Source organism: Callithrix jacchus, chromosome 22 (genome assembly GCF_049354715.1).
Source record: "Callithrix jacchus isolate 240 chromosome 22, calJac240_pri, whole genome shotgun sequence".
NCBI classification, from domain to species: domain Eukaryota; kingdom Metazoa; phylum Chordata; class Mammalia; order Primates; family Cebidae; genus Callithrix; species Callithrix jacchus.
The window spans coordinates 6,100,417-6,127,664 of NC_133523.1; the positions used below are offsets into that span (position 1 = coordinate 6,100,417).

A 27,248-nucleotide genomic window follows, 5' to 3' on the forward strand; every position below is an offset into this window, starting at 1 on the left:
ACGTGAGCGGGCGGAGCCGGTGGGATCGGACCGAAAGCCCGACCGACGGACGGAGGGTTCGAGGGAGGGACACGGACCAGGAACCTGAGCTAGGTCAAAGACGCCCGGGCCAGGTAGGAAGGCAGGACGCACCGCTAGGCCTGCACCCTACGCCCCTCCACCCTCCCCCGTCCCGTCCCGTCCGGTCCCCTTCCTTTCCCGAGCCCAGGAACGCGCTCCCTGGAGTTAATCTTTAATCGCTGACCTCTGGCGGCTGGTGCGGGGCGGGACTCATGGGTGCCCTGGCGCCAGTGTCCAGACCCCGATCCTAACGCCCGGGCCTCTCTCCTCCCCCCGCTCCCAGGTGCCCCGTCGCAGGTGCCCCCGGCCGGAGATGCGGTAGGAGGGGCGCGTGCGAGAAGCCCCTTCCTCGGCGCTGCCAACCCGCCACCCAGCCCATGGCGAACCCCGGCCTGGGGCTGCTTTTGGCGCTGGGCCTGCCGTTCCTGCTGGCCCGCTGGGGCCGAGCGTGGGGCCAAGGTAGGTACCGGCTGAGAGTGCTGGGGGGAGGGGTCCGGATTCCTGGGTCTCTGCTGGGGACGTGGCTTAGAAGCATTGGGTATCTGAGTCACAGAGAGGGTCAAGAATTGGGGATCGGGCCATACGTTGGGGAGGGGTCTACGGATTGGGGGAGGGGTTAGGATTTTTAGTTTCTTCCTTGGACAGTGGGAGTTGGTCCAGGAGACCTGAGTTCCTGAGTGGGGTGGAATTGTGTGTTGGAGTGGAGGTTGCTAAGTAGGACTTAAAGGAAGGTAAGGGCTATGTACTTGAGTCTTGGGATAGTGCAGGTGTTTTGGGTGAACTGGGAGCTGGGAGGTCTGCCGAGTCCGGTCGACCCGGTTGGCTGAAGGGGTAGACCCCAGTCATTCAGTCTTAGATTCGTTTCGGGAGCCTGCGGGGAGGTGTGAGTCAGACACTCCAGGGAAGAGCTAGACCCGCCCAGATCCTTAAGGGACCAGGGCCGAGAGGTGAGTGGGGGAGGGTTGGGCTTCTGGACACCGTGCTGGGCTCTGCTGGGCTGGGGTGGGGTGGGGTGGGGTGGGGGAGCGTCTGGAGGAGCAAACACCTAGAGGAACGGGTCGGGTCGTGCCAGTAGGGCACACACTGTGTGCGAATGAAAGGCTCAGTGGGGTGTAGTTTGAATTGCCTGCTGGGGGGTGGCAAAGAGGAGTGCCCCAAGCAGGTGCAGGTGGGTGGGGATGGGACAGAAAGATGGAGACTGATTTATTCACTGCCTTCACCCTCCACAGTACCTACCTCTTCTGCAAATGAGAGTAGCACTGTTTTGCCTACATCCACCAGCCCCAGCTCCAGCTCCAGCTCCAATGGCACCCTGGTGAGTGGAGGTCTGTGTGGGAAGATGGCAGCGAGGATATTATCCAGGGGTCACACATACAGCACATTAGCATGCAGAGAGGACAGGACACCTCCTTCCCCCAGAGGTGGCAGGTCAGGGTAGCTTTGGAGAGTTTTAAGTAGGAGAGACCTAAAGTCTTAGACCAGGAAGACTAGGAGACCCTGGAGGGAGAGACAAGAATACTGCACCTGTCAGGTGTGGGGGCTCAGAAACTCCACATGCCTCTCAGGTGGGTGGGGGAGCAAGGAGCTCAGACTTGCTAGGTGTGATGAAAGCAGGAGTCCCTGCCGGGCATGGTAGCTCATTCCTATAATAGCACATTGGGAGGCTGAGGCGGGCGGATCACAAGGTCAGGAGTTTGAGACCAGCCTGACCAACATGGTGAAACCCTGTTTCTAATAAAAATACAAAAAATTAGCCAGGTGTGTTGGAGCACACATGCCTGTAATCCCAGCTACTCAGGAGGCTGAGGCAGGGAGATTACTTGAGCCCATGAGGCAGAAGCTGCAGTGAGCTGAGATCCTGTCACTGTACTCCAGCCTGGGTGACAGAGCAAGACTCTGTCTCAAAAAAAAAAAAAAAAAGCCGGAGTCCCAGACATGGCAGGTGGTCGGGAGCCTTGGTGCCCCAGGCAAGGTAGGCAGGGATCCAGGAAGCCCCAGTGTGGGGACCAGATTACCAAAAGTGGCAGATATGTGTGTGCATGGGGGGCAGAGGGGGGAGGGCGATACCATTCAGGTGGAAGTGGACAGGCTCCCCGGCTCATGTGATTCACACCTGTCCCCTCTCTGTAGTCTCAGGGGGCCATCACTGCTATCATTGTGGTCTTCTCCATCCTGGCCGCCTTGCTCCTGGCGGTGGGGCTGGCACTGTTGGTGCGGAAGCTTCGGGAGAAGCGGCAGACAGAGGGCACCTACCGGCCCAGCAGCGAGGAGCAGGTGGGTGCCCGTGTGCCACCGACCCCCAACCTCAAGTTGCCGCCAGAGGAGCGGCTCATCTGAACGCTGGGGCCTGCTGCAGCCACCAACACTACCCAGGAATGCCGGGTGCTGGCTTGTACACCGCAGCTGCCACCGGGACACCAGCCTCTGATGGCTCAGCAGGACTTTGGGGGAGAGGCTGGGGGCACCCACCTGGCGGGCTCTCTGTAGCATGCTGCCTCTGCTTGGCTGTGCCTGCAGCTCAGGGTGCTGGGGCTCGGGACCCACCGCCCTGCTTGCAGAACCGACTTTTCTCTGCTTGTCCTGCAGGCCCCACAACCCCCTCTCCTTTCTTTCAGTTCTCTCATGCGGCCGAGGCCCGGGCCCCTCAGGACTCCAAGGAGACGGTGCGGGGCTGCCTGCCCATCTAGGTCCCCTCTCCTGCATCTGTCTCCCTTCATTGCTGTGTGACCTTGGGGAAAGGCAGTGCCCTCTCTGGGCTGTCAGATCCACCCAGTGCTTAAGAATAGCAGGGAAGAAAGTGCTTCAAAGACTCTGCCCCTGAGGTCAAGGGAGGATGGGGCTATTCACTTTTATATATTTATATAAAATTAGTAGTGAGGTGTAATAAAAGCTTTTTTGTGCTTGAGCTGGTGGGGGCATTAGCCTAGATGGAAGTGACAAATGCCAGGAGGAACGGTTGCAAGGATCCTCTTGGATCAGAGGCTTCCCTGCCAGGAGCCAGTTAGAGAGGCCGCCCTTAGGGACAGAGGTGGGTGGGATGGGTTTCTGAGCAGAGTGAGGGCACCAAAAAAATTCACCAGGAAAAGACAGCTTTGGGCTCTTACGGCTTTATTGAGGGACTGAGGTCTCCCCTGGACCCCTGATTCTTTTTTTTTTTTTTGAGATGGAGTCTCACTCTGGCGCCCAGGCTGGAGTGCAGGCGTGATCTCAGCTCACTGCAACCTCCACCTCCTGTGGAGGTTCGAGTGATTCTCCTGCCTCAGCCCCCCGAGTAGCTGGGACTACTGGCGTATGCCACCGCAGCCGGCTAATTTGTTATTTTTAGTAAAGACGGGGTTTCACTATGTTGGCCAGGCTGGTCTCAGGTGATCCACCCACCTCGGCCTCCCAAAGTGCTGGGATTATGGGCATGAACCACTGTGCCCAGCTGGACCTGATTCTTAACCCTCAAAGCACTTCTTAAGATCAGCCACTCTGGGCCCGCTGCTGGGCTGGGGCTTTTGCCAATTGCTGGTGGAAGAATCTGGGGCTCCTGGTTCCTCAAGTGGCTGGAGGGGAGCGTGCTCTGCTAGCAAGGCCTTGGGAGGCTGGGCTCTGGGGTTCTCCAGGGAACTGTGGTCTGAGGAAGGATCAAGGTGCTGGGCCATCCAAGCCGTATCAAAGCTGGGTTTTGTGGGGGCCAGAATTTGGGGGCTTTCTGGAGGGCTGGGCTGGTTGGGTATGGGGGAGAGCCAAGAAGTGGGGTTTTCCTGGGCTCTAGAATCTTCAGCTGCCTTGTAGGAAGGGGTGAGATGAAGAATTAGGGGTTCTATGAGAGGAGAGGGTTTGGGGTCCCCCCGGAAGTGTGGGTCTGCAGAGGCTGGTGAGGTCTGAGATGGAGAGATGACTTGTTGGTCAGACTCTGAGCATATCAGCTGGGACCTAGGGTCCTTTGAGGAGCTGGTGGCATCCAAAGATGGGGCGTTTTGCAGAGACAGCAGGTCTGCCGGCAGGGACAGGGACAGGGTCTGGGGCTCTGGTAGTTTCTTTTCGTCTGGTTGCCACCTTGGTATGTTGGGCTGGGTGGGATGGAGGGATAGGGAAGTTGTGGCTTTTAGATGTCAGAGGGGCTGGCAAGTTGAATGGACCATTAGGGGAAGACTTGGGGTGGGGCTGGGGAGTGGGCGAGGCTCTCACCAGGCTGGAGCAGCTGTCCAGGTCTCCTCTGTGACAGCAGTCTAAACTCTGGCTTGGTCTCAAGCTGCCTGCACTCTTGGCTCCCACACTAAGACTGTCCAGAATCTCACTCAACAAATCCAGTTCTTCTCCAGACCCCAAGAAGCTGCTGTCCAGAGCTTCTTCTGCCCAAGGGCACCTCTCATCCTCAGGTGTTAGAGGGGGTGTCCTGGGTGAGGATGGGCAGCCTCAGATATTTGCCCAAGCCCCCCAGCCCTGGTGGGGCTGCTCTGGAGTTTGGGAACCCTCCTCCCCATCAGTCCCGGCCTCCCACTTTCAACACTGCTGTTCCCTTCAGTCTTACCCTGCCCCTAGGGGCTCAGAAGGTCCCTCTTCCAGTCGGCGTCTCCTGCTGGGGCGAAGGGGCCGATTCTGCAAAGGGTAGGGGCCATAGGACCTCAGGAGGCTGCAGAATTTGGGGGCTGAGGCTTGCTGGAGGAAGGTGAGTGTGAAGTGGGTGCCAAATATCAGGGGGTTGAAGGAGGAGGTGAGATGTCTGGATAGGGACTGGGATGGGTGGAGGATTCAGTGATAATTCCAGGTGTGTGCGTAGGGGGAGGGGCACTCTCACCTGTCCAAAGTGCTGAGTGATTGGGAGGCGTTGCTGCAGGCGGTCTGAGCGGCTGGTGAGGGCTGGAACCCTCAGGGAGCCCCCCCTCTGCAGGTTAGAGTCCCCATCCTAGGAAGAGAATGCATGAACTGGGAACCTCTGCCAGGGAACCTCCCCCCAGGCCCCACCATTGTTTTTTTTTTTTTGTGATGGAGTTTCATTCATGTTGCCCAGGCTGGAGTGCAATGGCGAGATCTTGGCTCACTGCAACCTCCACCTCCCCTCCTGGGTTCTAGCGATACTCATGCCTCACTCAGCCTCCTGAGTAGCTGGAATTACAGACGCTTGCCACCACGCTTGGCTGATTTGTGTGTGTGTGTGTGTGTGTGTGTGTGTGTGTGTATATATGTATGTATGTATTTTTTTTTAAGTAGAGACGGGGTTTCCCCATGTTGGTCAGGCTGGTCTTGAACTCCTGACATCAGGTGATCCGCCCACCTCGGCCTCCCAAAGTGCTAGGATTACAGGTGTGAGCCACCAGGCTTGGCCTCAGTCGTCTTGTTTTTGAGACCGGGTCTCTCTGTCACCCAGGCTGGTATGCAGTGGCACTATCTCAGCACACTGCAACCTCTACCTCCTGGGCTCGAGGAATCCATGCTCAGCTAATTTTTAAATACATTTTTTAGAGACAGGGTCCCACTATATTTTCCAAACTGGTCTCAAAGTCCTGGGCTCAAGTGATTCTCCTGCCTCAGCTTCCCAAAGTGCTGGGATTACAGGGGTGAGCTACCGCACCAGGCCAGCTGCCCTTACCTTATACATTAGAAGGCTCTGTACTCCCTTCAAGCCACTCTTGGCCTATTAAAGAGCAGAGGGACAATGACCTGAGGTGATGAGATCCTGGACATTTGAGAGCTCAGACTTCTGTCCCCTAAGATAGCTTTATCTTGCCACCTGTCCATCTCCATGTCTCAAATATGCTCACCACCCCCAGATACCACCTAAGAAGTCAGTGCAAACTTTCACCCCTTTGACTAATATGAAGCAAGTATTTCCGGAGGAAGTCATCCAGAAATAAAATGGGAGCCACAAAGCAACATGGCAAAGTGCTCCTGTCTCAAAGCAGTGAAGAGGAAAATCGCATGGACAGTTTCAAGCTGCAAAAATTGGCACCAGGAAGCTTCTAGGCTTGGGGGAAAAAAGGCAGAGCTGGAATTGTAGCATCGGAGGACAAAGAATGTTTGCCAGTGAACCTTGGCTGTCAGTTTTAAAGGGGAAGGGTAGAATTCCCACAATGAGTATCACAAACACAAAATAAAAGGGGGAAGAGTTGTGAATGGTTTAACTGCTGGTTCAGTTCTGATTAAATCTTGTTCGTTTAAAGTGTCTGCCGGGGTCAAAATGTTCCTTCCCTTGGGAGATCAAACTATCCTCTGTCCCCTCCCCCTTGTCACCCCAGCAAGAGTGGCCTGCCCAGCCCAGTCTCACCGAGCGGTACATGTTCTTGACGGCTGGTTGGGTCTTGGCCTTGACTGAATGCAGGAGGGCACCTCCACCTTTCTGGGGGAGAGAAGATACCAAGGGAGAGAGGCTCAGGCCAGATCCATCCCACTTCCCATCCCAGGTCGTGGCATGCTGATCAAGCCCCTTTCCCTCTCTGAGTCCCCATTTTTTCACCTCTATAAATGAATGTGATCACAGTCATCACCCTACCTGGTGACTGTGGTGGGATTATATTAATCCAATGAGACATCCTTAACAAGTGTTTTTGTTTTTTTGAGGAGGTGGAGTCTCAAAGAACAGAGTTTTTTTTTGTTTGTTTTCCTGAGATAGAGTCTTGCTGTGTCACCCAGGCTGGAATGTAGTGGTGCCATCTTGGCTCACTGCAATCTCTGCCTCCTGGGTTCAAACAATTCTACTGCCTCAGCTTCCCGAGTAGCTGGGATTACAGGCACCCGCCACGATGCCTGAGTAATTTTTGTATTTTTAGTAGAGATGATGGGGTTTCACCATATTGGCCTGGCTGGTCTCAAACTCCTGACCTCGGGCAATTCACTTGCCTCAGCCTCCAAAAGTGCTGGGATTGCAGACACGAGTCACCGTGCACAGCCAACAGATGGTTTTGAGACAAGGTCTTGCTCTGTCGCCAGGATGGAGTGCAGTGGCATGATCTCACTGCAACCTCTGCCTCCTGGGCACAAGCCATCTTTCCACCTAGGCCTCTCGAGTAGCTGGGACTACAGCCACACGTGGCTAATTGTGTTTATGTGTGTGTTTTTGTTTTTTTGAGACAGAGTCTTGCTCTGTCACCCAGGCTGGAGTGGAGTGGTGTGATCTTGGCTCACTGCAACCTTCGCTTCCTGGGTTCAAGCGATTCTCCTGCCTCAGCCTCCCAAGTAGCTGGGACTACAGGCATGTGCCACCATGCCCGGCTAATTTTTTGTATTTTTAGTAGAGACGGAGTTTCACCATGTTAGTGAGGGTAGTCTTGATCTCCTGACCTCGTGATCCACCCACCTTGGCCTCCCAAAGTGCTGGGATTACAGGCATGAGCCACCTCGCTCAGCCTAACTTTTCTATTTTTTGAAGTAGAGATGGGGTTTTGCCATGTTGTGCTGGCTGGTCTCAAACTTCTGGTCTGGGCAATCCTTCTGCCTCCACCTCCCAATGCTGGGGTTACAGGCATGAGCCACCCCACCCGGCCTATCGTTTTGGTGTTCATACCTTCAGATTGTCGGCCCAGAGCTGATAGGATCGAAGGGCCCCTGGAGTAAGCAGAGAGTTCGGAGGTCACCAAAGGCTGGCTAAGGCTGGGGGTGGAGGTGGGTGGGGGGAGCCGGGGGCTGGACTCAGGGCTCACCTGAGGAGGCCCCGCAGCTGGAGATCTCCTGCTCGAATTGATCTGAGAAGCCCTCCCCATTGTTGAGCTTCTCCAGTCGGGATTCAATGAACTGCGGTGGGGGACAGAAAATGAGAAGCAGACACGTCGGAATCCCAGGGCATCACAGCCTGCCTGCTGTCAAGATGTAGAAGCCATCTCTGACCTCCAGCCTGCCCATCCCCAAGCACCTGGGAAACTGGAGCCCACTTTATTTATTTACTTTTCAAGATAGAGTCTCACTCTGTCACCCAGGATGGAGTACAGGGGAGCAATCTTGGCTCAATGCAACCTCCACCTCCTGGGTTCAAGCGATTCTCCTGCCTCAGCCTCTCGAGTAGCTGGGATTACAGGCATGCACCACCACACCCAGCTAATTTTTGTATTGTTAATAGAGACAGGGTTTCAACATGTTGGCCAGGCTGGTCTCAAACTCCTGACCTCAGGTGATCTGCTGGCCTCAGGCTCCCAAAGTGCTGGGATTACAAGCATGAGCCACTGCCCCTGACCTGGAGCCCCAACTTTAGGAAGCAGAGATCCCACCTTCTCTTCCCTCCCCAAGTGAGGAACTGTTCCCAGGGACCAAGCCCCACCCTTTGCAGGGACCCAGAAATGGAATTCTGCCCTCTTTACCCACCAGCTCTCAGTGAGCCAAGAGTAGGTTGACCCCATCTTGTTTATTTATTTATTTTATAAAGACGGGGTTTCACCATGTTGGTCAGGCTGGTCTTGAACTCCCGACCTCAGGTGATCCACCTGCCTTGGCCTCCAAAGTGTTTGGATTATAGGCATGAGCCACCATCCCCAGCCAACCCCATCTTTAGTAATCTTGGGGTCCAAGCTATCTTCTCCCAGGAACCTAGAAGTTCAGCCCCACCTACTACCCCTCCCCCCATATCCTTAAGTCTTGGGAAATCCTGGGACCTACCTGCTCTGGAGTCCAGCTCAGACAAACACCCTAGTCACGGGAAGATACCTGCTTAGGGACCTGGGAATTTGGTCCCACCCTGATTTCCCTCAGGGACCTAGGATAGGTCTTGTTCCCCAGGAACCCAGGAGTTGAGGGCTTCCATCTTTTTTTTTTTTGAGACAGAGTCTCGTTCTGTCACCCAGGCTGGAATGCAGTGGCATGATCTTGGCTCACTGCAACCTTCATCTCCCGAGTTTAAGCAATTCTCCTGCCTCAGCCTCCCCAGTAGCTGGGATTATAGGTGCACACCACCACACCCAGCTAATTTTTATATTGTTAGTAGAGACAGGGTTTCACCATGTTGGCCAGGTGATCCACCCTCCTGGGCCTCCAAAAGTGCCGGGATTACAGGTGTGAGCCACTGAGCCTGGCCGGGGGCTCCCATCTTTAGGAATCCAGGAGTTCAATCCTTGCCCACCTGGGAACTCTGGAGTGGGGGATCCTGTTGGCCTGTCTCGAGCCATACCCTCAGGGACCTAGGAGTCTACCCTCAACCCTGCCAGTTCAGACCAGCCCTTGGGGACTCAGAAGTCCTCCTCCAGCCCCGGCTGTACCCTCCAGGTTCTGGCATACCTGTTTGAACAGCTGCAGGTGCACAGCCCGCCGATGGAAGGCCTGCAGGGGTGCCCCAGGCTTCTGGGCCAAGAAGGCTTCCTCACTGAAGGTCACTGGCTGGCCCTGGAAGAAGCGTCAGAGTTCTGAGCTTCCTGGGGTGCTCCTGTCCCTCCCTCATTCTACCATATATTTATATAGCAAACATTGATTAGGCACCTGCTGTGTGCCTGACCCTGTGTGGGCCTCTTGCTCTATCACCCAGGCTGGAGTGCAGTGGTTCAATCTTGGCTCGCTGCAACCTCTGCCTTCTGGATTCAAGCAATTCTGCCTCAGACTCCTGAGTAGCTGGGGTTACAGGCATGTACAACTATGCCCTGCTATTGTATTTTTAGTAGAGATGGGGCCTCACCATGTTAGCCAGGCTGGTTTCGAACTCCTTACCTCGTGATCTGCTCGCCTCAGCCTCCCAAACTGCTGAGATTACAGGCGTGAGCCACCGCGCCCAGCCCCCATTTCTTTTTTTGAGTTGGGGTCTCACTCTGTCATCTGTGTTGGAATGCAGTGGTGCGATCTCTGTTCACTGCAACCTCTGCCTCCTGAGCTCAAGTGATCCTCCCACCTCAGCCTCCCAAGTAGCTGGGACCAAGGGGTACACCACCATGCCCAGCTAGTTTTTGTGGAGATGGGGTCTCACTATGTTTCCCAGTCTGGTCTGAACTCCTGGGCTCAAGCAATCCACCCACCTTGGCCTCTCAGAGTGCTGGTATTACAGATGTGAGTCACTGATCTGGCTAATTTAAGCGTTTATCTCAGTAAGGTAGAAGCCCTGGAGGGCTGTAGGCAGGGGAGGGACCGACTGGTAGTGACCTCTGGCCACTGCAGGGAGGACAGACTCTGGGAGATGAAGGCAGATGCCTGCTTGCGGGGGGCCAGGAGTGGTGGCTCATGCCTGTAATCCCAGCACTCCAGGAGGATGAGGTGGGCAGATCACCTGAGGTCTGGAGTTCGAGACCAGCCTGGCTAACACAGTGAAACCCCCATCTCTACCAAAAATACAAAAACTGCTGGGTACGGTGGCTCAAGCCTGTAATCTCAGCATTTTGGGAGGCCAATCATCTGAGGTCAGGAGTTCAAGACCAGCCTGACCAACATGGAGAAACCCCGTCTCTAGTAAAAATACAACATTAGCTCGGCATGGTGGTGCATGCCTGTAATCCCAGCTACTCAGGAGGCTGAGACAGGAGAATTGCCTGAACCCAGGAGGAAGAAGTTGAAGTGAGCCAAGATAGCGCCTTTCCACTCCAGCGTGGGCAACAAGAGAAAACTCCGTCTCAAAAAAAAAAGAAAAAAAAAATACAAAAATTGGCCAATGTGGCATGGTATGTGCCTGTAATCTCAGTTACTTGGGAGGCTGAGGCAGGAGAATTGCTTGGACCTGTGAGGTGGAGGTTGCAGTGAGCTGAGATTATGCCACAGCACTCCAGTGCCTGGGGCAAGAGAGCAAGATTCTGTCTCAAAAAAAAAAAAAAGAGACCTGCTTGTGAGGGAGTCGCAGGGGTGGGGGAGAGATCAGTGCGTTAATTTCAGGCAATTATGGGGTCCATTCCGAGTGGAGACAGAGGAAGTAGGTGGTAGGTGTGCGATTCAGAATGCAGAGATGACAAGAGTGTCCGATGCTCAAGTGATACTGGAACTCCCCAGTTTTTATGGATTGTTCATGAAAAATAGGGGAGGGGACTTCAGAGAGCAAGGTCCTGGCTTCAACATTCACCCACTGTGGACTCTTTCAAGCCTTGGTTTCCTCATATGGAAAATGGGACTATCACAGTATCCTTCTCAAAATGTTATGGGCATTAAATGAGAGAATAACAGTAGAAGCTAGCATTTATTGAGTGCTTGCTGTATGCCAGGTATGATCCAAAGTGCAGGGAAGATGCTGATTCACTGATTCCAGTATCCTTTTGGGTGGCACTATTTGGGTCCCATTTTACAGATGGGCAAACAGAGGCACAAAGTAAGCACTTCATTAATGCTACCTATCATCATCATCATTATTATTATTTTTCCTTGCCCCTCCATTATTATTTTAATTAAAAAAAAAAAAGAAAAAGACGGTGGCCGGGCATGGTGGCTCACGCCTCAAATCCCAGTACTTTGGGAGCCCAAGGCAGGCAGATCACCTGAGGTCAGGAGTTCAAGACTAGCCTGGCTAACATGGGGAAACCCCGTTTTTACTAAAACTACAAAAATTAGCTGGGTGTGGTGGTGCACGATTGTCATCCCTCAGACTCTTTTTTTTTTTTTTTTTTTTGCGACGAAGTTTTGCTCGTGTCACCCAGGCTGAAGTGCAATGGTGCGATCTTGGCTCACCGCAACCTCCGCCTCCTGGGTTCAGGCAATTCTCCTGCCTCAGCCTCCTGAGTAGCTGGGATTACAGGCGCGCACCACCATGCCCAGCTAATTTTTTGTATTTTTAGTAGAGACAGGGTTTCACCATGTTGACCAGGATGGTCTCGATCTCTTGACCTTGTGATCCACCCGCCTAGGCCTCCCAAAGTGCTGGGATTACAGGCGTGAGCCACTGTGCCCGGCTCCCTCAGACTCTCGAGTAGTAGTCCCAACTACTGGAGAGTCTGAGGGAGGAGAATCGCTTTAACCTGGGAGGCAGAGGTTGCAGTGAGCCGAGATTGCGCTACTGTACTTCAGTCTGGGTGACAGTGTGAAACTCCGTCTCAGAGTTGGGGGGCGGGGTGGGAAGAAACTCTGTCTCAAAAACAAACAAACAAAAAAACATAGAGGGGTGGGTTTGCCCAGTCTGGTCTTGAACTTCTGGGCTCAAGCAATTCTCCCATCTTGGCCTCCCAAAGTGTTGGGATTACAGGTGTGAGCCACTGCCTTTGGCCATCTATTATACCTATGATTACGATTATTATTTGTTTTTCAGACGGAGTCTCACTCTTGTCGCCCAGGCTGAAGTGCAGTGGTGCGATCTCGGCTCACTGCAACCTCCGCCTCCCAGGTTGAAGCGATTCTGTCTCAGCCTCCTGAGTAGCTGGGATTACATGCCTGCCACCACGCCCAGCTATTTTTTTTTTTTTTTTTGTATTTTTAGTAGAGACAGGGTTTCACCATCTTGGCAGGCTGGTTTTGAACTCCTGACCTCGTGATTCACCCGCCTCGGTCTCCAAAGTGCTGGGATTACAGGCGTGAGCCACCGCGCCTGGCCCCTGTGCCTATCATTATCATTGTGATTCATTCAGCGACTCATTCAGGAATCCACGAGACCTCTCCCGCAACGTCCCCACTGCTCACCGGGCTGCAGACCAGGGCATCTCGGTATCCCCCGAAGAGCAGGGCCTGGGCTTTGAGGAAGAGACGAGACACCCCTTCCCCGGGGGCCAGAGCGACCTTCCTGAGCCGGAGCCTCAGCAGGGACACCTGGAGCACAGGAGAGTAGCCCTGAGTGGGTAGGTGTGGGGCGTCCTTCTCCCGGGGCAGGAGGGAGGGAGGGGCGACACTGACCACGTCTGGGGGCAGCGCCTGCACATCGTTAAAGGCCGTCTCCAATGTATTGGTATCCACGTTCAGCACCACGACATCTTCCAGGGCTTTTCCTCGCACTTTCTGCGGAAAAGCAGGGCCGACTGCTCAGAGCCGGAGGATCCTTTGGCAGAGGAGGGTATCTCGGGATGTAGGGGGAGGCGGAACTCTCACGTCCCTGTCATCTGGGTGGATCCGTGCTTACCTCGGCGAGACTGGCGTGCACTCCAATGAGGTAGGGCATGGGCGCGCTGTGGACCGAGGGGATGGGGTCATGCAGGCACCGCCCCCAGGCCCTGCCCCTCCCAGCTCCCCTCGCTCACCAGCAGTAGTCCAGCAGGTGCGGGGGCAGCGTGGGGATCAGCACGTGCTCCCAGCGCATGGGGTACAGGAGTGCGCAGGACGCATGGACACACGAGGTCAGCTAGAGAGCGATGGCAGGGCGTGGAGTCAGGGCCTGGACCCTCTGGCACGTGGTCTCTCCAGGCATTTCCTACGTCCCGTCTCCTATTCCCCGTCCCCATCCACTGCTGGGTAATGAGTGACAACTCGAACCCCTTTAGAAATCATGTGGTTTAGCTGGGTGTGGTGGCGTGCATCTGTAGTCCCTCGGGAGGCTGAGGCAGGAGAATTGCTTTAAACCCAGGAGGCAGAGGTTGTAGTGAGACCAGATCGTGCCACTGCACTTCAGCAGGGTGACAGAATGAGACTCCATCCCCCCCACAAAAAAAAGAAAAAAAAGAAATCATGTGGAGACCAGGAATTTGACTACTTACAGTGCTTTAAGAAGGTGAGGCCAGGACTTATCCCATCCCGATCCCTTTCTCTAAGGGAGTGCAGTTAATAGGCAACTCCCCTGGGTCTTCCAGCATAGAGGTAGAGCTAGGACAGAGCGTCCACGAACTCTACCCCGAAAGAGGTGGAGCTATAATGTATCCCGCCCTTGTCCCACCCCTAGGGGTGGAGCCACGACCTAACCCCACCCCAAAGAGGTGGGGCCAGAATGCAACCATTTGGCTCCCAGCCTAGGGGTGGAGTCAGGATGGAGCTTCACCCAAAGAGGTGGAGCCAAAATGCAATAATTTGACCCCATCTCTAGGGGTGGAGCCGCTCTCCACCTCCTGGGTCTTAGGGTCCCTGGGAGTATGCATTTCTAGTTTTTTAGGTCCCTTGTTATCTGAATCTCTATTCCTGGGGGTTCCCTGGGTCCCGGGATTTCTGAGTTCCTGAGTCCCTGGGTCCCTGGATCCCCATGTGTATAGGTCTCTAGTTCTCAGGGTCCCTGAGTATCCGGAGGGGTGGAGCCAGACCATAGTGGGTGGCCCATAGTGGGTGGAGCCTGTTTAGTACTTCCCAAAGAGGAGGAGCTGCAGCGCAGGCCCCTCCCACAGGGGCGGGGCTAGAATTTAACTCTCGGAGCCCTTCGAGGTGGCGGAGCCAAGACTTTGCCTTCAGGTCCGGTGCAGTGGGGTTAGAGCGAGGAATCAGCTCCATTGTCCCTCCCCAAGGGGCGGAGCCAGGCCCTGCCCCGCCCCCATCCCGGCAGGCCCCGCCCCTGTCCCGGCAGGCCCCGCCTCACGGTGCTGAGTTTGCTGGCGGTGAGCAGGACTCTTCGCTCGGCCAGGAGCGCCGCGAACAGCCCCACAAGGTTCTCGTCGGTCACGGCCACCACCAGCTCGGTTAGATTCCTCTGAGGATCAGAGAGGCGCGCTGGGCGTGGACGGGTCCCTGGATCTCGCATCCCTCGTCCGGGTTTCGGGAACTGTTCACACCCCCAGAAACCCCTCCCGGGTCCCCACTCACGTTCTCAGGGATGGATGGTAGGCGGCCGGAGTCCGGGGCCACGAAGCAGGAAAGCTGGTGGGGGTATTGGCGTGGGGTCAATCAGTTAGGAGGCTGGCCTCACCTGGATCCCCGACCTTCCAGGGTCCCCCAGCCCCGCTCACCGGCTTGTTATTCCCCGGGGTAGGGGGCGGGATGCCCTGCCCGCTGCAGACGGTGACTCCACTGCCCTGGGGAAGAGGTACGGCTGTGGTCATCAGGTCTGGGGCGCAGCCTTCCCATCCACCTAAGGTCCAGCGCCCAGGGAGTGGGAGCTACTCACCAGCTCCAGCCCCACTGAGGCCTGGGGCTCTGGCAGGGACTGCTGCAACAGATTCTGAAGAAGTTCCATTGCCTCGGAGACCTGGGTGGGAGGTAGGGGAGTGGGGGTGGCTGAGCCAGAGGTGGATTGGGGTTTCCAAGGGCTATGACTAAGCTTGAGTGGTGTGGGAGGAGCTCAGGTCAGATAAGGCTCAGGCCTGGGAGTTTTTTTTTTTTTTTTCTTGAAAAGAAATTAAAAACCAGGGCTCCGTGGCGCGTGCCTGTAGTCCCAGCTACTTGGAGGCTGAGGCTGGAGGATTGCTTGAGTCCAAGAGTTCTGGGCTGTAGTGTGCTCTGCTGATGGGATGTCTGCACTAAGTTCAGCATCAATATGGTGACCTCCTGGAAGTGGGGGAACACCAGGTTGCCTAAGGGGGGTGAACCGGCCCAGGTCAGAAACGGAGCAGGTCAAAACTCCCATGATGATCGGTAGTGGGATCGCTCCTGTGAATAGCCACTGCACTCCAGCCTGGGCAACATAGCGAGACCCCCATCTATTTTTTTAAAAAAGAAATAATAATAATAAAGAGACAAGATCTTCCTGGGTTGCCAAGGCTGGTTTTGAACTCCTGGACTCAAGGGATCCTCCTGCCTTGGCCTCCCAAAGTGCTGGGATTACAGGTGTGAGCCACCGCACTCGGCCAATTTACTTATTTTTTTTGTAGAGACGGGGGTCTCACTACATTGCCCAGGCTGGTCTCAAACTCCTAGGTTCAAGTAGTCCTCCCATCTCAGCCTCCCAAAGTACTGAGACGACAGGTGTGGGAAATCTGAGAGGGGTTGGGAGCTTGGTGGGGTGGGGGCTGGGACTCCTACAGGAGTGAGAGAGGGGCTGGTCTCACTTGGTCCTGAGCTAGGAGTTCTCCCACTGTGTTCAGTAGCTTGTAAAACACCTCGAACCAAGGCAGGTGGCTGAGGAGAGAGGAGACATTCACAAAGTGTCACTAGGCCTCAGCCTTTCCCATCCCCCACCCCCAACCCCCATATCCCACACCTGAGAATGCAGAGACAGCTCTGGGTACCCGCCCGCAGGCGGCAGAAACCAAATCTGCGGTTGCCGGCAAGGTCTGTGAGGGCGAAGGTGAAGTGCTGCACGGCGGGGCTGGGGGGCTCCCTGGAGTGGGAAGGGCTGTTAGAGAGACCTGGGCATCCCCGCTGTCTGAGGATGTCCCCCACCCCAACAAAGCTCCTGGGACCCTGGGTATATAGGTCTCTAGTTGTCAGAATCCCTGCATGCCTGGCTCCCCCATCTCAGGATCCCTGAGTCTGTGGATCTCTGGGTCCCTGGATATCTGGTTCTCTGGATCTCTAGATCCTTGGGTTCCTGGATCTCTGGGTTCCAGAGTCCCTGGGTTGCTGAGTCCCTGGGTCCCTGTGTCCTTGAGTCCCTGGGTTCCTGGGTCCCTGTGTCTCTGAGCCCCTGGATTCCTGAATTCCTGAATCCCTAAGTCCCTGTGTTCCTGTGTCCCTGTGTCCCTGAGTCACTGAGTCACTGAGTCTCTGTATCCCTGAATCCTCATAGTTCTGAGTCTCTGGGTTCCCAAGTCCCCAAATCCTTGAGTCTCTAAGTCCCTGAATGCCTGAGTTCCTGGGTCCCTGGGTTCCTGAGTTCCTGAGTCCTTAGATTCCTGAGTCCCTGAATCTCTGTGTCCTTAAGTCCCTGTGTCTCTGGGTCCCTGGGTCCCTGAATCCCTGGATCTCTGGGCTTCTGGACCTCTGGGTTACTGAGTCCCTGGATCCCTGGGTTGCTATGTCCCTTTGTCCCTGAGTCCCTGTGTCCCTGAGTCCCTGTGTCCCTGAGTCCCTGGATCTTTGGGTCCCCGAGTGTCTGAGTCCCTGGATGCTAATGCATATATGTCCTTAAGTTCTCAGGGCCTCCAAGTGTTTGAGTCTTTGAGTCTCAGGGTCCTTGAGTGTATGGGTTTCCAGATGCCTGGGTCCTTGGGGCCCCTGAGAGATCTGAGTCCCTAAGTCCTTGGATCTCCCTGCCCTTTCATACCTTTCCACATCAAAAGGGAAGCAGAATTTAGGCACCATCTGTATAGCTTCCTGAAGGTGAAGAAAAGCGCAGACTGCTTGGCCGCTCAGGTTGGGCCCAGGTCCAAGACACAGAGTCCCCTTCCCCTGGGGGACCAGCCCTGGCCCTGGGCGGCGGGGTTGGGGGGGCGGGGAGATGGGCCAACCTGAATACCTGGTCCCTGAAGTCTGGGGGGAACTGCCGCAGGATGGTGGGGTCTGTAGAAGACAGCAGGTCTCTAATTTCAGCGACCCTGGCCCACCCTCCCCTCCCAACTCCTTCACTCCCAAGCTCCCAACTCACCCTCCTGCAGGGAGGCAGGGTAGGCCGCTTCAAAGAACCAGTCAAACACGGCGGGGGAGCCCCCTCTGTGGGATGCAGAAGGGGTCCAGAGTCTTGCTTCTGTGCCTGTGTGGTTGTGTCTGCCACTTTGCACCCCAGTGTGGTTGTGTGGGAATGCAACAAGTGTCGGCATGTGTGAGGCTGTGTGGCAACAATGTTAATTGCGCACACAAGTACAGGATGGGGTGAGAAAATGTGACTGTGTGTGTGTGGCTGAGTGCAGGGCTTGTGTAAGCAAGCAGTGTGTATGTGACCCTGTCTGCTGTCTGCTTGAAAAGATGAGACTGGCCTCTCTGTCGGTGGGGTAGGACTGCCCAGATAGTGGACAGTCTGTGCAGTCCCAAGCTAAGTGAATAACATCTATATTTTCTTTTCTTTTCTTTTTTTCTTTTTTTTTGAGATGGAGTCACCCTGGGCACAGCGCCTCACCCCTGTATTCCCAGCACTTTGGAAGGCTGAGGTGCTCGGATCACCTGAGGTCAGGAGTTCGAGACTAGCCTGACCAACATGGAGAAACCCTGTCTCTACTAAAAAATACAAAAATTTGCCAGGTGTGGTGGCACATGCCTGTAATCCCAATTACTGGGGAGGCTGAGGCAGTAGAATCGCTTGAACCCAGGTGGCGGAGGTTGCGGTGAGCCGAGATCATGCCACTGCATTCCACAGGGTCACACACACACTGCTTGCTCACACAAGCCATGCACTCAGCCACACACAATCATAGACAGCCACACACAGTCACACCTTCTCACTCCATCCTGTACTCGTGTGCACAATTAACACTGCTGCACACACAGCCTCACATGACCACACACTCACAAGGGTGAAACTCCGTCTCAAAAAAAAGCCCAGGCACAGTGGCTCATGCCTGTAACCCCACCACTTTGGGAGGCCAAGGCGGGCAGATCACAAGGTAAGGAGTTCAAGACCAGCCTGGTCAACATGGTGAAACCCCATCTCTACTAAAAATACAAAAAGTAGCTGATCATGGTGGCTTGTGCCTATAATCCCGGCTACTCTGGAGGCTGAGGCAGGAGAATGGCTTGAACCAGGACCCGGGATGCAGGCCGAGATTTCCCCATTGCACCAGCCTGGGATACAGAGTGAGACTCTGTCTAAAAAAAAAAGAGACAGAATCTTGCTCTGTCACCCAAACTGGAGTGCAGTGGCACAATCTTACCTGCAACCTCCACCCCCGGAGTTCAAGCTATTCTCTTGCCTCAGCCTCCCTAGTAGCTGGGGTTACAGGTGCCCACCACCTTGCTCAGCTAATTTTTATATTTTTAGCAGAGATGGGGCTTCATATTGGCCAGGCTGGTCTTGAACTCCTGACCTCAGATGATCTGCCTGCCTTGGCCTCTCAAAGTGCTGGGATTACACGTGAGCCACCACGTCTGGCCACAATATCTATATTTTCTTATATATATTCGAGTGTGTGTGCCCGAACAAGTGAATGACATCTACAGTTTCCTGTGCAGCTGTGAGTGTCGCTGGGTAACTGGCAGCCTTTCGGCCTGTCTGTGTGTCTCTATGTGCTAGACTCCATGGGACCCTGGTGGCTAATCCCATATGTCTCATCAGAGAAAGCAGGGCAGGATACTTGGGTCCTTACTGTAAGCCCTGAAATCTCTGCTTTCCTCCCCTGCCCCCATATCAAGCAGAAGATGCAAACTTGGGCTCAAGGAGAGAGATAGGGAGGCCTGGAGGGAGATCAGCGGCAGACATACCGTCCTTCCCGGTTGCAATCACAGTCCCCCACATGGGATACCCAGCACTTCACCCTCATGCTGACACAGTCACACACGATCACCCACTCATATGAACACCCAGCCTTCCCTCTGCCTTGATCACCCACCCCGTGGACCCCCTGAAGATGGTACATGCATCTACAGAGCTACAAACATAATCACAGGAGCAGGAGAGAGAGAGAGAGAGAGAGAGAGAGAGAGAGAGAGAGAGAGAGAGAGAGAGAGAGAGAGAGAGAGAGAGAGAGAGAGAGAGAGAGAGAGAGAGACTGAGAGTGGCCTGTCCCAGAGTGAAGGTCACAGTGGAGGCCAGCAGAGTGTCCGATTCCAGCCACCTGCCCCTGGGGGTCACGGCACCTCCTGGGCCTGCTCCAGCCCCAGCTCCCCTTTGCCCCTGCTCAGGCCCAGTCTGGGAATCTTGTACCAGAGAATGAGGGATAGGGCAGCTCTTACTCAGCTCTGGATCCCATGGTCCCTGCAGGGCCAGCCCAGCGGGGCCCTCTCCCCAGGGGTCCTAGGGGGCCTGTGTGTGCTGGGCCCCAAGCTGGCTCAGCTTCCTGTGTGGCTGAGAGAGGAAGTTTAACGGGTGACGTCCCCAGACAGAGGCCCTGCCCCCACCCCCTGTGAGAAACCCAGGCATCCTGCCTGCTAATTATGTTGGGGATGGGTGGGTAATAAGTGGTCAGCTTGGGAAGCCAGACCCCCGGCTTCATCCCGCCAGGCTGGATCATGTCTGGTCCCCCACATCAAGCCCGGGCCCTCGTATCTCCTTCCCTGCTCTGCAGCAGCCAAGATTCATGGTTTGTCTATTAATAAAACGCTTCCCCTTCTCTTAACTCTTCTTTCCCTTGGTCCATTTGCCCTGGATGGTCACTACAGGACCACCAGAGGGAGCCACCTTTAAAGTGGACAGTGGGAGTGCCAGGGACAGGGACAAAGAGCACAGAGTACAGGCGCAGGGACGGACAGACGGACACACACTCAGAAAGTCACCAGCACAGACAAACAGCCTAGAACAGCCAGGGATGACAGATAGACACAGAGAAATAGCGAGTCCTACAGCCAGAACACAGCCCCAGGCCAGGCGAGGTGGCTCATGCCTATAATCCCAGAGCTTTGAGAGGCTGAGGTGGGAGGATTCCTTGAGCCCAGGAGTTTGAGACCAGCCTGGGAAACATGGAGAAACCCTGTGTCTACAAAAAGTTACAAAAATTATATCGGGCGCTGGGCACGTTGGCCTATGCCTGTAATCCCAGCCCTTTGGGAGGCCAAGGTGGGTGGATCACCTGGGGTTGGGAGTTCAAGACCAGCCTGACCAACATGGAGAAACCCCATTTCTAAAAAAAAAAAAAGAAAAAGAGAGAGGAAAGAAAAATTATAGCTGGATGTGGTGGCACTCACTTGTAGTCCCAGCTTACTAAGGAGGCTGAGCCAGGAGGATTGCCTGAGTCTGGGGAGTTCGAGGCTGTAGTGAACCACGATTGCACTACTGTACTCCCGCCTGGGCAACAAAGTAAGATCCTGTCTCAAAAAAAAAGAAAAAACTTAGTCACAGATACACACCCATTGTGCACAGAAAGACAAGACAGGTCTTTCCCTTGAGGTCAGGAGTTTTCGACCGGCCTGGTCAAAATGATGAAATCGCATTATGTATGTATGTATTTATTTATTGAGACAGAGTCTCATATCTCGGCTTACTGAAACCTCTACCTCCTGGGTTCAAGCAATTTTCCTGCCTCAGCCTCCCAAGTAGCAAGGACTACAGGCGGCGAACACTACATCTGGCTAATTTTTTTGTATTTTTAGTGGAGATGGTGTTTCACTGTGTTAGCCAGGCTGGTCATGGTTTCCTGACCTGGTGATCCACCTGCCTCAGTCTTCCAAAGTGAGCTACCACGCCCAGCCTCTAACTTAAAAAATACAAAAATTAGCTGGGCATTGTGGCATGTGCCCGTATTCCCAGCTGCTTCAGAGGCTGAAGCAGGAGAATCACTTGAACCCAGAAGGCAGAGGGTGCAGTGAGCTGAGATCACGCCACTGTACTCCAGCCTGGGCGACAGAGTGAGACTTACTCTCCAAAAAAAAAAAAAAAAAAGAAGACACACAGAGAGACAGAGATATGATAAACAGATACACAGAGACGACAGCCATTGATACAAACAGAATAACAGAGAAATAGACTCAGATTGATCGAGACACACAGCACAGACATAGATCAAGTAATGACCAGATATGGACACAGCCTGGACTCAGCCACATGCAGAGAGAGATGCAGCTGGACTTACATGACAGCCAGATACTCAAGGCAGCCCGACACGTCCAGGCCACATTGCAGACTGTGAAAGGCACAGGGGTTGGGTGCAGTGGCTCATGCCTGTAATCCCAGTACTTTGGGAAGCCAAGGTAGGACTGTTTGAGGCCAGGACTTCAAGACCAGCGTGAGCAATATAAGAATACCCCATCTCAGCTGGACGCGGTGGCTCACGACCATAATCCCCTCACTTTGGGAGGCCGAGGAGGGTGGACGACGAGGTCAGGAGTTTGAGACCAGCCTGGCCAACATGGTGAAACCCTGTCTCTACTAAAATATAAAAATTCAACAAGTGCAGTGGCGGGCGCCTATAATTCCAGCTACTCAGGAGGCTAAGGCAGGAGAATTGCTTGAACCCGGAAGGCAGAGGTTGCAGTGAGCCAAGATCATGCCACTGCACTCAAGTCTGGGTGACAGAGCAAGACTCCATCTCAAAAATAAATAAATAAATAAAAACAACAAGACCCCATCTCTACAAAAACGAAAATTTAGCTAGGTGCAGTGGTCCCAGCTACTCCACAGGCTGAGGTGGGAAGGTGCCTTGAGCACAGGTGGTGGAGGCTGCAGTGAGCTGGGATCCTGCCATGGCACTCCAGCCTGGGCAACAGCGCGAGACCCTGTCTGCAAACAAACAAAAGAACAAATGAAGGAAAACAACGAAAAAGACACGGGCACATGGGTGGACAGATGCAGTCGTGGCGAGACAGGATATATGAACACATTTGCAGGCACAAAAACAGAACGTGATACAGTCATTCATGGTTACACCTACACACAAAATCCTGCAGGCAGACTCAGACCACTGTGTGTCGGGAAAAGCCTGGTACCCACAGTCACTGGACACACAGAGAGAATCCTACCAACCACATCCTCACGGAGTCTGATGGACTCGTGCTGTCGTCCGAATGTGTGTCCCTCCAAAATTTATATGTTGAAACCTAAATCCTCAAGGCAGTAAGTGGTAAGAGGCGGGGCCTTTGGGAGGTGATGAGGTCATGAGGTATCCACCCTCAACAATGGGATTAATGCCTTCATAAAAGAGGCTTGAGACTGGGCGCAGTGACTCACACCTGTAATCCCAGCACTTTGGGAGGCTGAGGCCGGCGGATCACCTGAGGTTGGGGGTTTGAGACAAGCCTGACCAACATGGAGAAACCTTGTCTCTACTAAAAATACAAAATTAGGCTGAGGCGAAGTGGCTCACACCTCCTGTAATCCCAGCACTTTGGGAGGCCAAGGTGGGGCGGAGTGGAGGGGGGGGGCGCATGTTCATCTGAAGTTAGGTGTTCAAGACCAGCCTGGGCAACATGGCAAAACTCTGTCTCTACTAAAAGTACAAAATTAGCTGGGGGTGGTGGCGAATGCCTGTAATCCCAGCTACTTAGGAGGCTGAGGCAGGAGAATCCTTTGAACCCAGGAGGCAGAGATTGCATTGAGTTGAGATCGCACCATTGCACTCCAGCTTGGGCAACAAGAGCGAAACTCCATCTCAGAAAAACAAAAACAAAAACTACCACCGCTACTACTGTACACACAACTGTTTTGTTTTGTTTTTTCGAGACGGAGGCTTGCTCTGTCGCCCAGGCTGGAGTTCACTGGGCTGATCTCGGCTCATCGCAACCTCCACCTCCCGGATGATTCAAGCGATTCTCCTGCCTCAGCCTCCTGAGTAGCTAAGATTACAGGTGCACACCACCACACCCGGCTAATGTTTTATATTTTTAGTAGAGATGGGGTTTCACCATGTTGGCCAGGCTGGTCTCAAACTCCTGACCTGAAGTAATCCACCTGCCTTGGCCTCTCAACGTGCTGGGATTATAGGCGTGAGCCACTGCGCCTGGCAGTGATAGGCTCTATCAGTAGAATAAAATAACTGATGGAGAGTAGCAGTGTACTAATTTACAGTAACCAGGGAAGGCTGCTCGGAGGAGGAGGTGGCGTCATGTGAAGTGAAACCTGCAAGATGAGAAGTGGGTCAGTCGTACACTTATCTGGGGAAAGAACATTCAGGAACAGCAAGTGCTAAGTCTGTGAGGTTGAATTGAGCTTGATACGATTGAGTCCAAAGAGAAGGTCATTGTAGTTTTGGCTTAATGCGTGAAGAGGAGAGGGGTTGAGAGGTTTGGGGTTGAGGTCAGAATAGTCAACAAGGGGTGGATGACATGGAACCTTGGACACCAAGGTGAGCGTTTGGGGATCGATCTGCATGAGACAGGAGTTGGGGGGGGGTTCTGAGCATGGGAGTGACAAGCTGTGATTTGCATATGAGGACACTTCTCTGGCTTCTGTTGATGGACGATATGCTGACAGGAGGGAACCCCAGAGAAGCACCTGGAGTCGTTGTCTGGAGGAGCAGTCATGATAACTTAGACCAGGTGGAGACAGGCGGAGGGAAGGGGCTGGATTCAGGATGCATTTTGGAGGCAGAGACAACTGACTCAGCGAGACGGGACGAACACACTTCTGGCTGCAGGAAGCAGCGGATCAAGGCTGACTCCTAGATTTGGGGTTTCAGCAACTGGGCGGATGGTGGTGCCACTTACGGGGGGAGACGATGTTTTTGGGAGTGGAATCAGGAGTTCTTTGGTGGCCACTTTGGGTTTAAGATGATGAGGAGAGTCAAGTCATCTGGCTGGCACACAGTTCCTTTTTTTTTTTTTTTTTGAGATGGGGTCTCACTTTGTTGCCCAGGCTGGAGTGTGGTGGCACAATCATAAGTCACTGCAGCCTCAACTTCCTGGGCTCAAGGGATCCTCCCACCGCAGCTTCCCTAGTGGCTGAAACTACAGGTACATGCCACCATGCCTGGTTAATTTTTGTATTTTTTGAAGATATGGGGCTTCGCCATATTTACCAGACTGGTCTCAAACTCCTGAGCTCATGGGATCCTCCCACCTCAGCCTCCCAAAGTGCTGGGATTACAGGCCTATTTACTATCCTATTTACTATCCTTTAAAAGAGGATGCTATACAAAAAAAATTTAGCCAGGCGTGGTGGGATGCGCCTGTAGTCCCAGCCACTCAGGAAGCTGAGGCAGGAGAATCACTTGAACCCGGGGCAGAGGTTGCAGTGAGCCAAGATCACGCCACTGCACTCCAGACAGGGCGACAGAGTGAGACTCCATCTCAAAAAAAAAAACCACTAAGATGCTAAAGTCTGCATTGATGAGAGACAGGGCATTGTTCTCACTGGAATAAAGTCAAGGTGTCAACCAGATTGTGCCTTGGGGATGCTCTGGGGAAGAATATGATTCATTTTTTCTTCTAACTTCTAGAGGCCACCTACATTCTGTGTCTTGTGACCTTCCTCCACCTTCAAAGTCTGTAGCTCTTTTTTATTTTTAAATTTAATTTAATTTTTTTTTTGAAATGGAGTTTCACTCTTGTCGCCCATGCCGGAGTGCAATGGCGAGATCTCAGCTCACTGCAACCTCCACCTCTCAGGTTCAAGTGATTATCCTGCCTCAGCCTCCTGAGTAGTTGGGATTACAGGCATCTGTCAGCAGGTCTAGCTAATTTTTGTATTTTTAGTAAAGACAGAGTTTCTGGGCTCAATGGCTCACACCTGTACTTTGGGAGGCCGAGGTGGGTGGATCAACTGAGGTCAGGAGTTCAAGACCAGCCTGGCCAACATGGTGAAACCCCCGTCTCTACTAAAAATACAAAAATTAGTGGGGCGTGGTGGTGGGCGCCTGTAATCCTAGCTATTCTGGAGGTTGAGGCAGGAGAATCCCTTGAACCCTAGAGGGCAGAGGTTGCAGTGGGCCAAGATCACACCACTTCACTCCAGCCTGAGCATAAGAGCAAAACTCCGTCTTGGGGGTGGGGGAGGTGGTGGTGGGTGGGGAAGACAAGGTTTCACCATGTTGGCCAGGCTGGTCTGGAAATCCTGACTTGAAGGACCTTTTTTTTTGAGACAGGGTGTCCATCTGTTGCCCTGGTTAAAGTGCAGTGGTGCGATCATAGCTCACTCCAGTCTCCTCGGCTCACGTGATCCTCCCACCTCAGCCTCCCAAGTAGCTACCACTACAGGAATGTGAGAACACACCCAGGTGACTTCTTAGAAGAATTTTCATAGAGATAAGGTCTTACTCTGTCACCTGGGCTGGTCTCAAACTCCTGGCCTCAAGCGATCTTTGTGCTTCGGCCTCCCAAAGTCCTGGGATTACAGGTGTGAGCCACGGTGCCTGGCCGAGCCGGTAACGTTTATCTTCAAATCTCTCCACAGCTTGGACTCTTGCTTTTGTCATCCCTTCTCTGCCCCCCACCCTCTGCCTCCCTCTTAGAGAGACACTTGTGATTATATCAGACCCACCTAGATAATTTGCCATAATCCTCTTACTTTAAAACACTTAACTTTGCCCGGCACGGTGGCTCTCCCCTGTAATCCAAGGACTTTGGGAGGCTGAGGCTGGAAGATTACTTGAGGCCAGAAGTTCAAGACCAGCCTGAACAATATATTAAGATCCCATCTCTACAAAAAAATTCTAAAAATAGCTGGGTGCCGGCCAGGTGCTTTGGTTCACGCCCGTAATCCCATCACTTTGGGAGGCTGAGGCGAGCGGATCACCTGAGGTCAGGAGTTCAAAACCAACCTGGCCAACATGGTTAAACCCCGTGTCTACTAAAAACACAAAAAGTAGCCAGGTGTGGTGGTGCACGCTTATAATCCCAGCTAGTCAGAGGCTGAGGCAGGAGAATTGCTTGAACCTGGGAGGTGGAGGTTGCAGTGAGCTGAGATCACACCACAGCACTCCAGCATGGGTGACAGAGTGAGACTACACTTCAAAAAAAAAAAAAAATTTAAATTAGCTGGGTGTGGTGGTACACACCTGTAGTTCCAGCTACTCAGGAGGCTGAGGTGGAGGGGGGAATCCCTTGAGCCCAGGAGTTAGAGGCTACAGTGAATCGAGATCATGCCACTGCTCTCCCGGCAACGGAGTGAGGCTCTGTCTCAGAAACAGATTAAAAGCTATACCTGGCCTGACGTGGTTGCTCGCTCTTTAATCTCAGCACTTTGGGAGGTTGAGGCAGGAGAATTGTTTGAACCTGGGAGGCGGAGGTTGCATCGAGCAGAGATTGCGCCACTGCACTGCAGCCTGGGTGACGAGAGCGAAACCCCGTTTTGAAATAAAAATAAATAAAAGAACCCCAAAACAAAAACAAATAACCTCCCCGCTCCACACTTCTGAGTAGTTAAGTGCCTTGTGCAAGGCAGGAAGATGCTAAGTGGGGAACCCGGCCCAGATCTACCCACCATGCTGGTGCTCAAGTCCTTTGTCGTTCTGGTCTAGCACCGACAGCTGTGCTGTGCTGGGCCTGCTGACGTTGCTGTGGGCTGATGTCCAGGCTCTTTCCCTCATGCCTCTCCTTATTACTGGCTGCATGGGAACCTAGCCAGGAGGCCAGGGCTCCAGCCTGGGTCTGGTGGTCTAGCCCGAGACCTCAAGACCAGGCTCTTCGAGGCATCTCTCCTCTCAAATGTGGGGCCGAGCCCGGGGAGGCTGTGATTTTAGACCCCTGGGCCGAGGTAAGCAGGACGGCCCCAGCCTCAGGAACTCGCACCTAGGCTTCCTCACTCCTGCAGAAGCCGGCCTCCAGTAGGTCCCGGGATCACAGAGCATGGACACTACTGTTTGGCTCTCAGGGTCTCCCCCGCTCAGCTACCCTTCCCCCGGGCTTGCCTTCCTGACGCAGAGGCTGGAAAAAAAACCTGCCCTAAGCCCTACATTTCCCAGGTGCCTTTGCAGCTGCATCTCTGGATGCAGAATTGGTTCCACCAATGAGAAACGCTCATGAGAGTCAGAAAGTGGAAGTGAGGCGGCGTGGGTGTGTGTCTCTTGCTGAGAAGCAGGGATGTGAAGCTATACATTTTGTTTTCATGAATTTGTGTTCTTGGACCCATTTCCTGGTCATGGTTCTGG

At 53.8% G+C, this 27,248-nt stretch overlaps 2 protein-coding genes across 10 annotated transcripts; one reads left to right on the top strand and one right to left on the bottom strand.

Annotated features, from left to right (window-relative positions):
- Positions 1-6,213, top strand: CRB3 (crumbs cell polarity complex component 3). Of its 2 annotated transcripts, none has more exons than XM_002761630.8 (5): positions 1-113; positions 344-519; positions 1,290-1,375; positions 2,191-2,334; positions 2,676-6,213. In XM_002761630.8, exons 2-5 carry the CDS (start codon positions 438-440, stop codon positions 2,745-2,747), a joined length of 384 nt encoding a protein of 127 aa, XP_002761676.1. In that variant the 5' UTR covers positions 1-113; positions 344-437; the 3' UTR covers positions 2,748-6,213. The 2 variants fall into 2 exon arrangements, with proteins under 2 accessions (XP_002761676.1, XP_054105592.1); XM_054249617.2 differs by having other exon boundaries at positions 5,820-6,213.
- DENND1C (DENN domain containing 1C) lies at positions 3,152-27,044 on the bottom strand. 8 transcript variants are annotated; one of them, XM_078360341.1, is made up of 24 exons: positions 26,582-27,044; positions 26,303-26,423; positions 17,231-17,295; positions 17,102-17,145; positions 16,910-16,959; positions 15,905-16,024; positions 15,753-15,822; positions 14,873-14,953; positions 14,715-14,780; positions 14,572-14,625; positions 14,348-14,458; positions 13,092-13,192; positions 12,974-13,019; positions 12,751-12,852; positions 12,541-12,666; positions 9,247-9,351; positions 7,686-7,776; positions 7,550-7,590; positions 6,314-6,385; positions 5,639-5,683; positions 4,847-4,954; positions 4,580-4,647; positions 4,237-4,444; positions 3,152-4,118 (listed from the first exon to the last, which is right to left on the bottom strand). In XM_078360341.1, exons 1-24 carry the CDS (start codon positions 26,709-26,711, stop codon positions 3,501-3,503), a joined length of 2,643 nt encoding a protein of 880 aa, XP_078216467.1. In that variant the 5' UTR covers positions 26,712-27,044; the 3' UTR covers positions 3,152-3,500. The 8 variants fall into 8 exon arrangements, with proteins under 8 accessions (XP_078216467.1, XP_054105582.2, XP_078216469.1 ...); XM_054249607.2 differs by lacking the exon at positions 26,303-26,423; XM_078360343.1 differs by lacking the exon at positions 26,303-26,423 and having other exon boundaries at positions 15,727-15,822.
- Positions 27,045-27,248: the final 204 nt, after the last annotated feature.

Excerpts from the sequence above, each read along its gene's own strand:
- CRB3 (XM_054249617.2), top strand. The coding sequence starts at position 438 with ATGGCGAACCCCGGCCTGGGGCTGCTTTTGGCGCTGGGCCTGCCGTTC. Across the intron at positions 520-1,289 it reads GGGCCGAGCGTGGGGCCAAG|TACCTACCTCTTCTGCAAAT; the intron begins GTAGGTACCGGC and ends CACCCTCCACAG. Across the intron at positions 1,376-2,190 it reads CCAGCTCCAATGGCACCCTG|TCTCAGGGGGCCATCACTGC; the intron begins GTGAGTGGAGGT and ends CCCTCTCTGTAG.
- DENND1C (XM_078360341.1), bottom strand. The coding sequence starts at position 26,711 with ATGCAGCCAGTAATAAGGAGAGGCATGAGGGAAAGAGCCTGGACATCA. Across the intron at positions 13,020-13,091 it reads CACCTGCTGGACTACTGCTG|CGCGCCCATGCCCTACCTCA; the intron begins GTGAGCGAGGGG and ends CTCGGTCCACAG. Across the intron at positions 9,352-12,540 it reads ATGCCCTGGTCTGCAGCCCG|GGCCAGCCAGTGACCTTCAG; the intron begins GTGAGCAGTGGG and ends CGCTTCTTCCAG.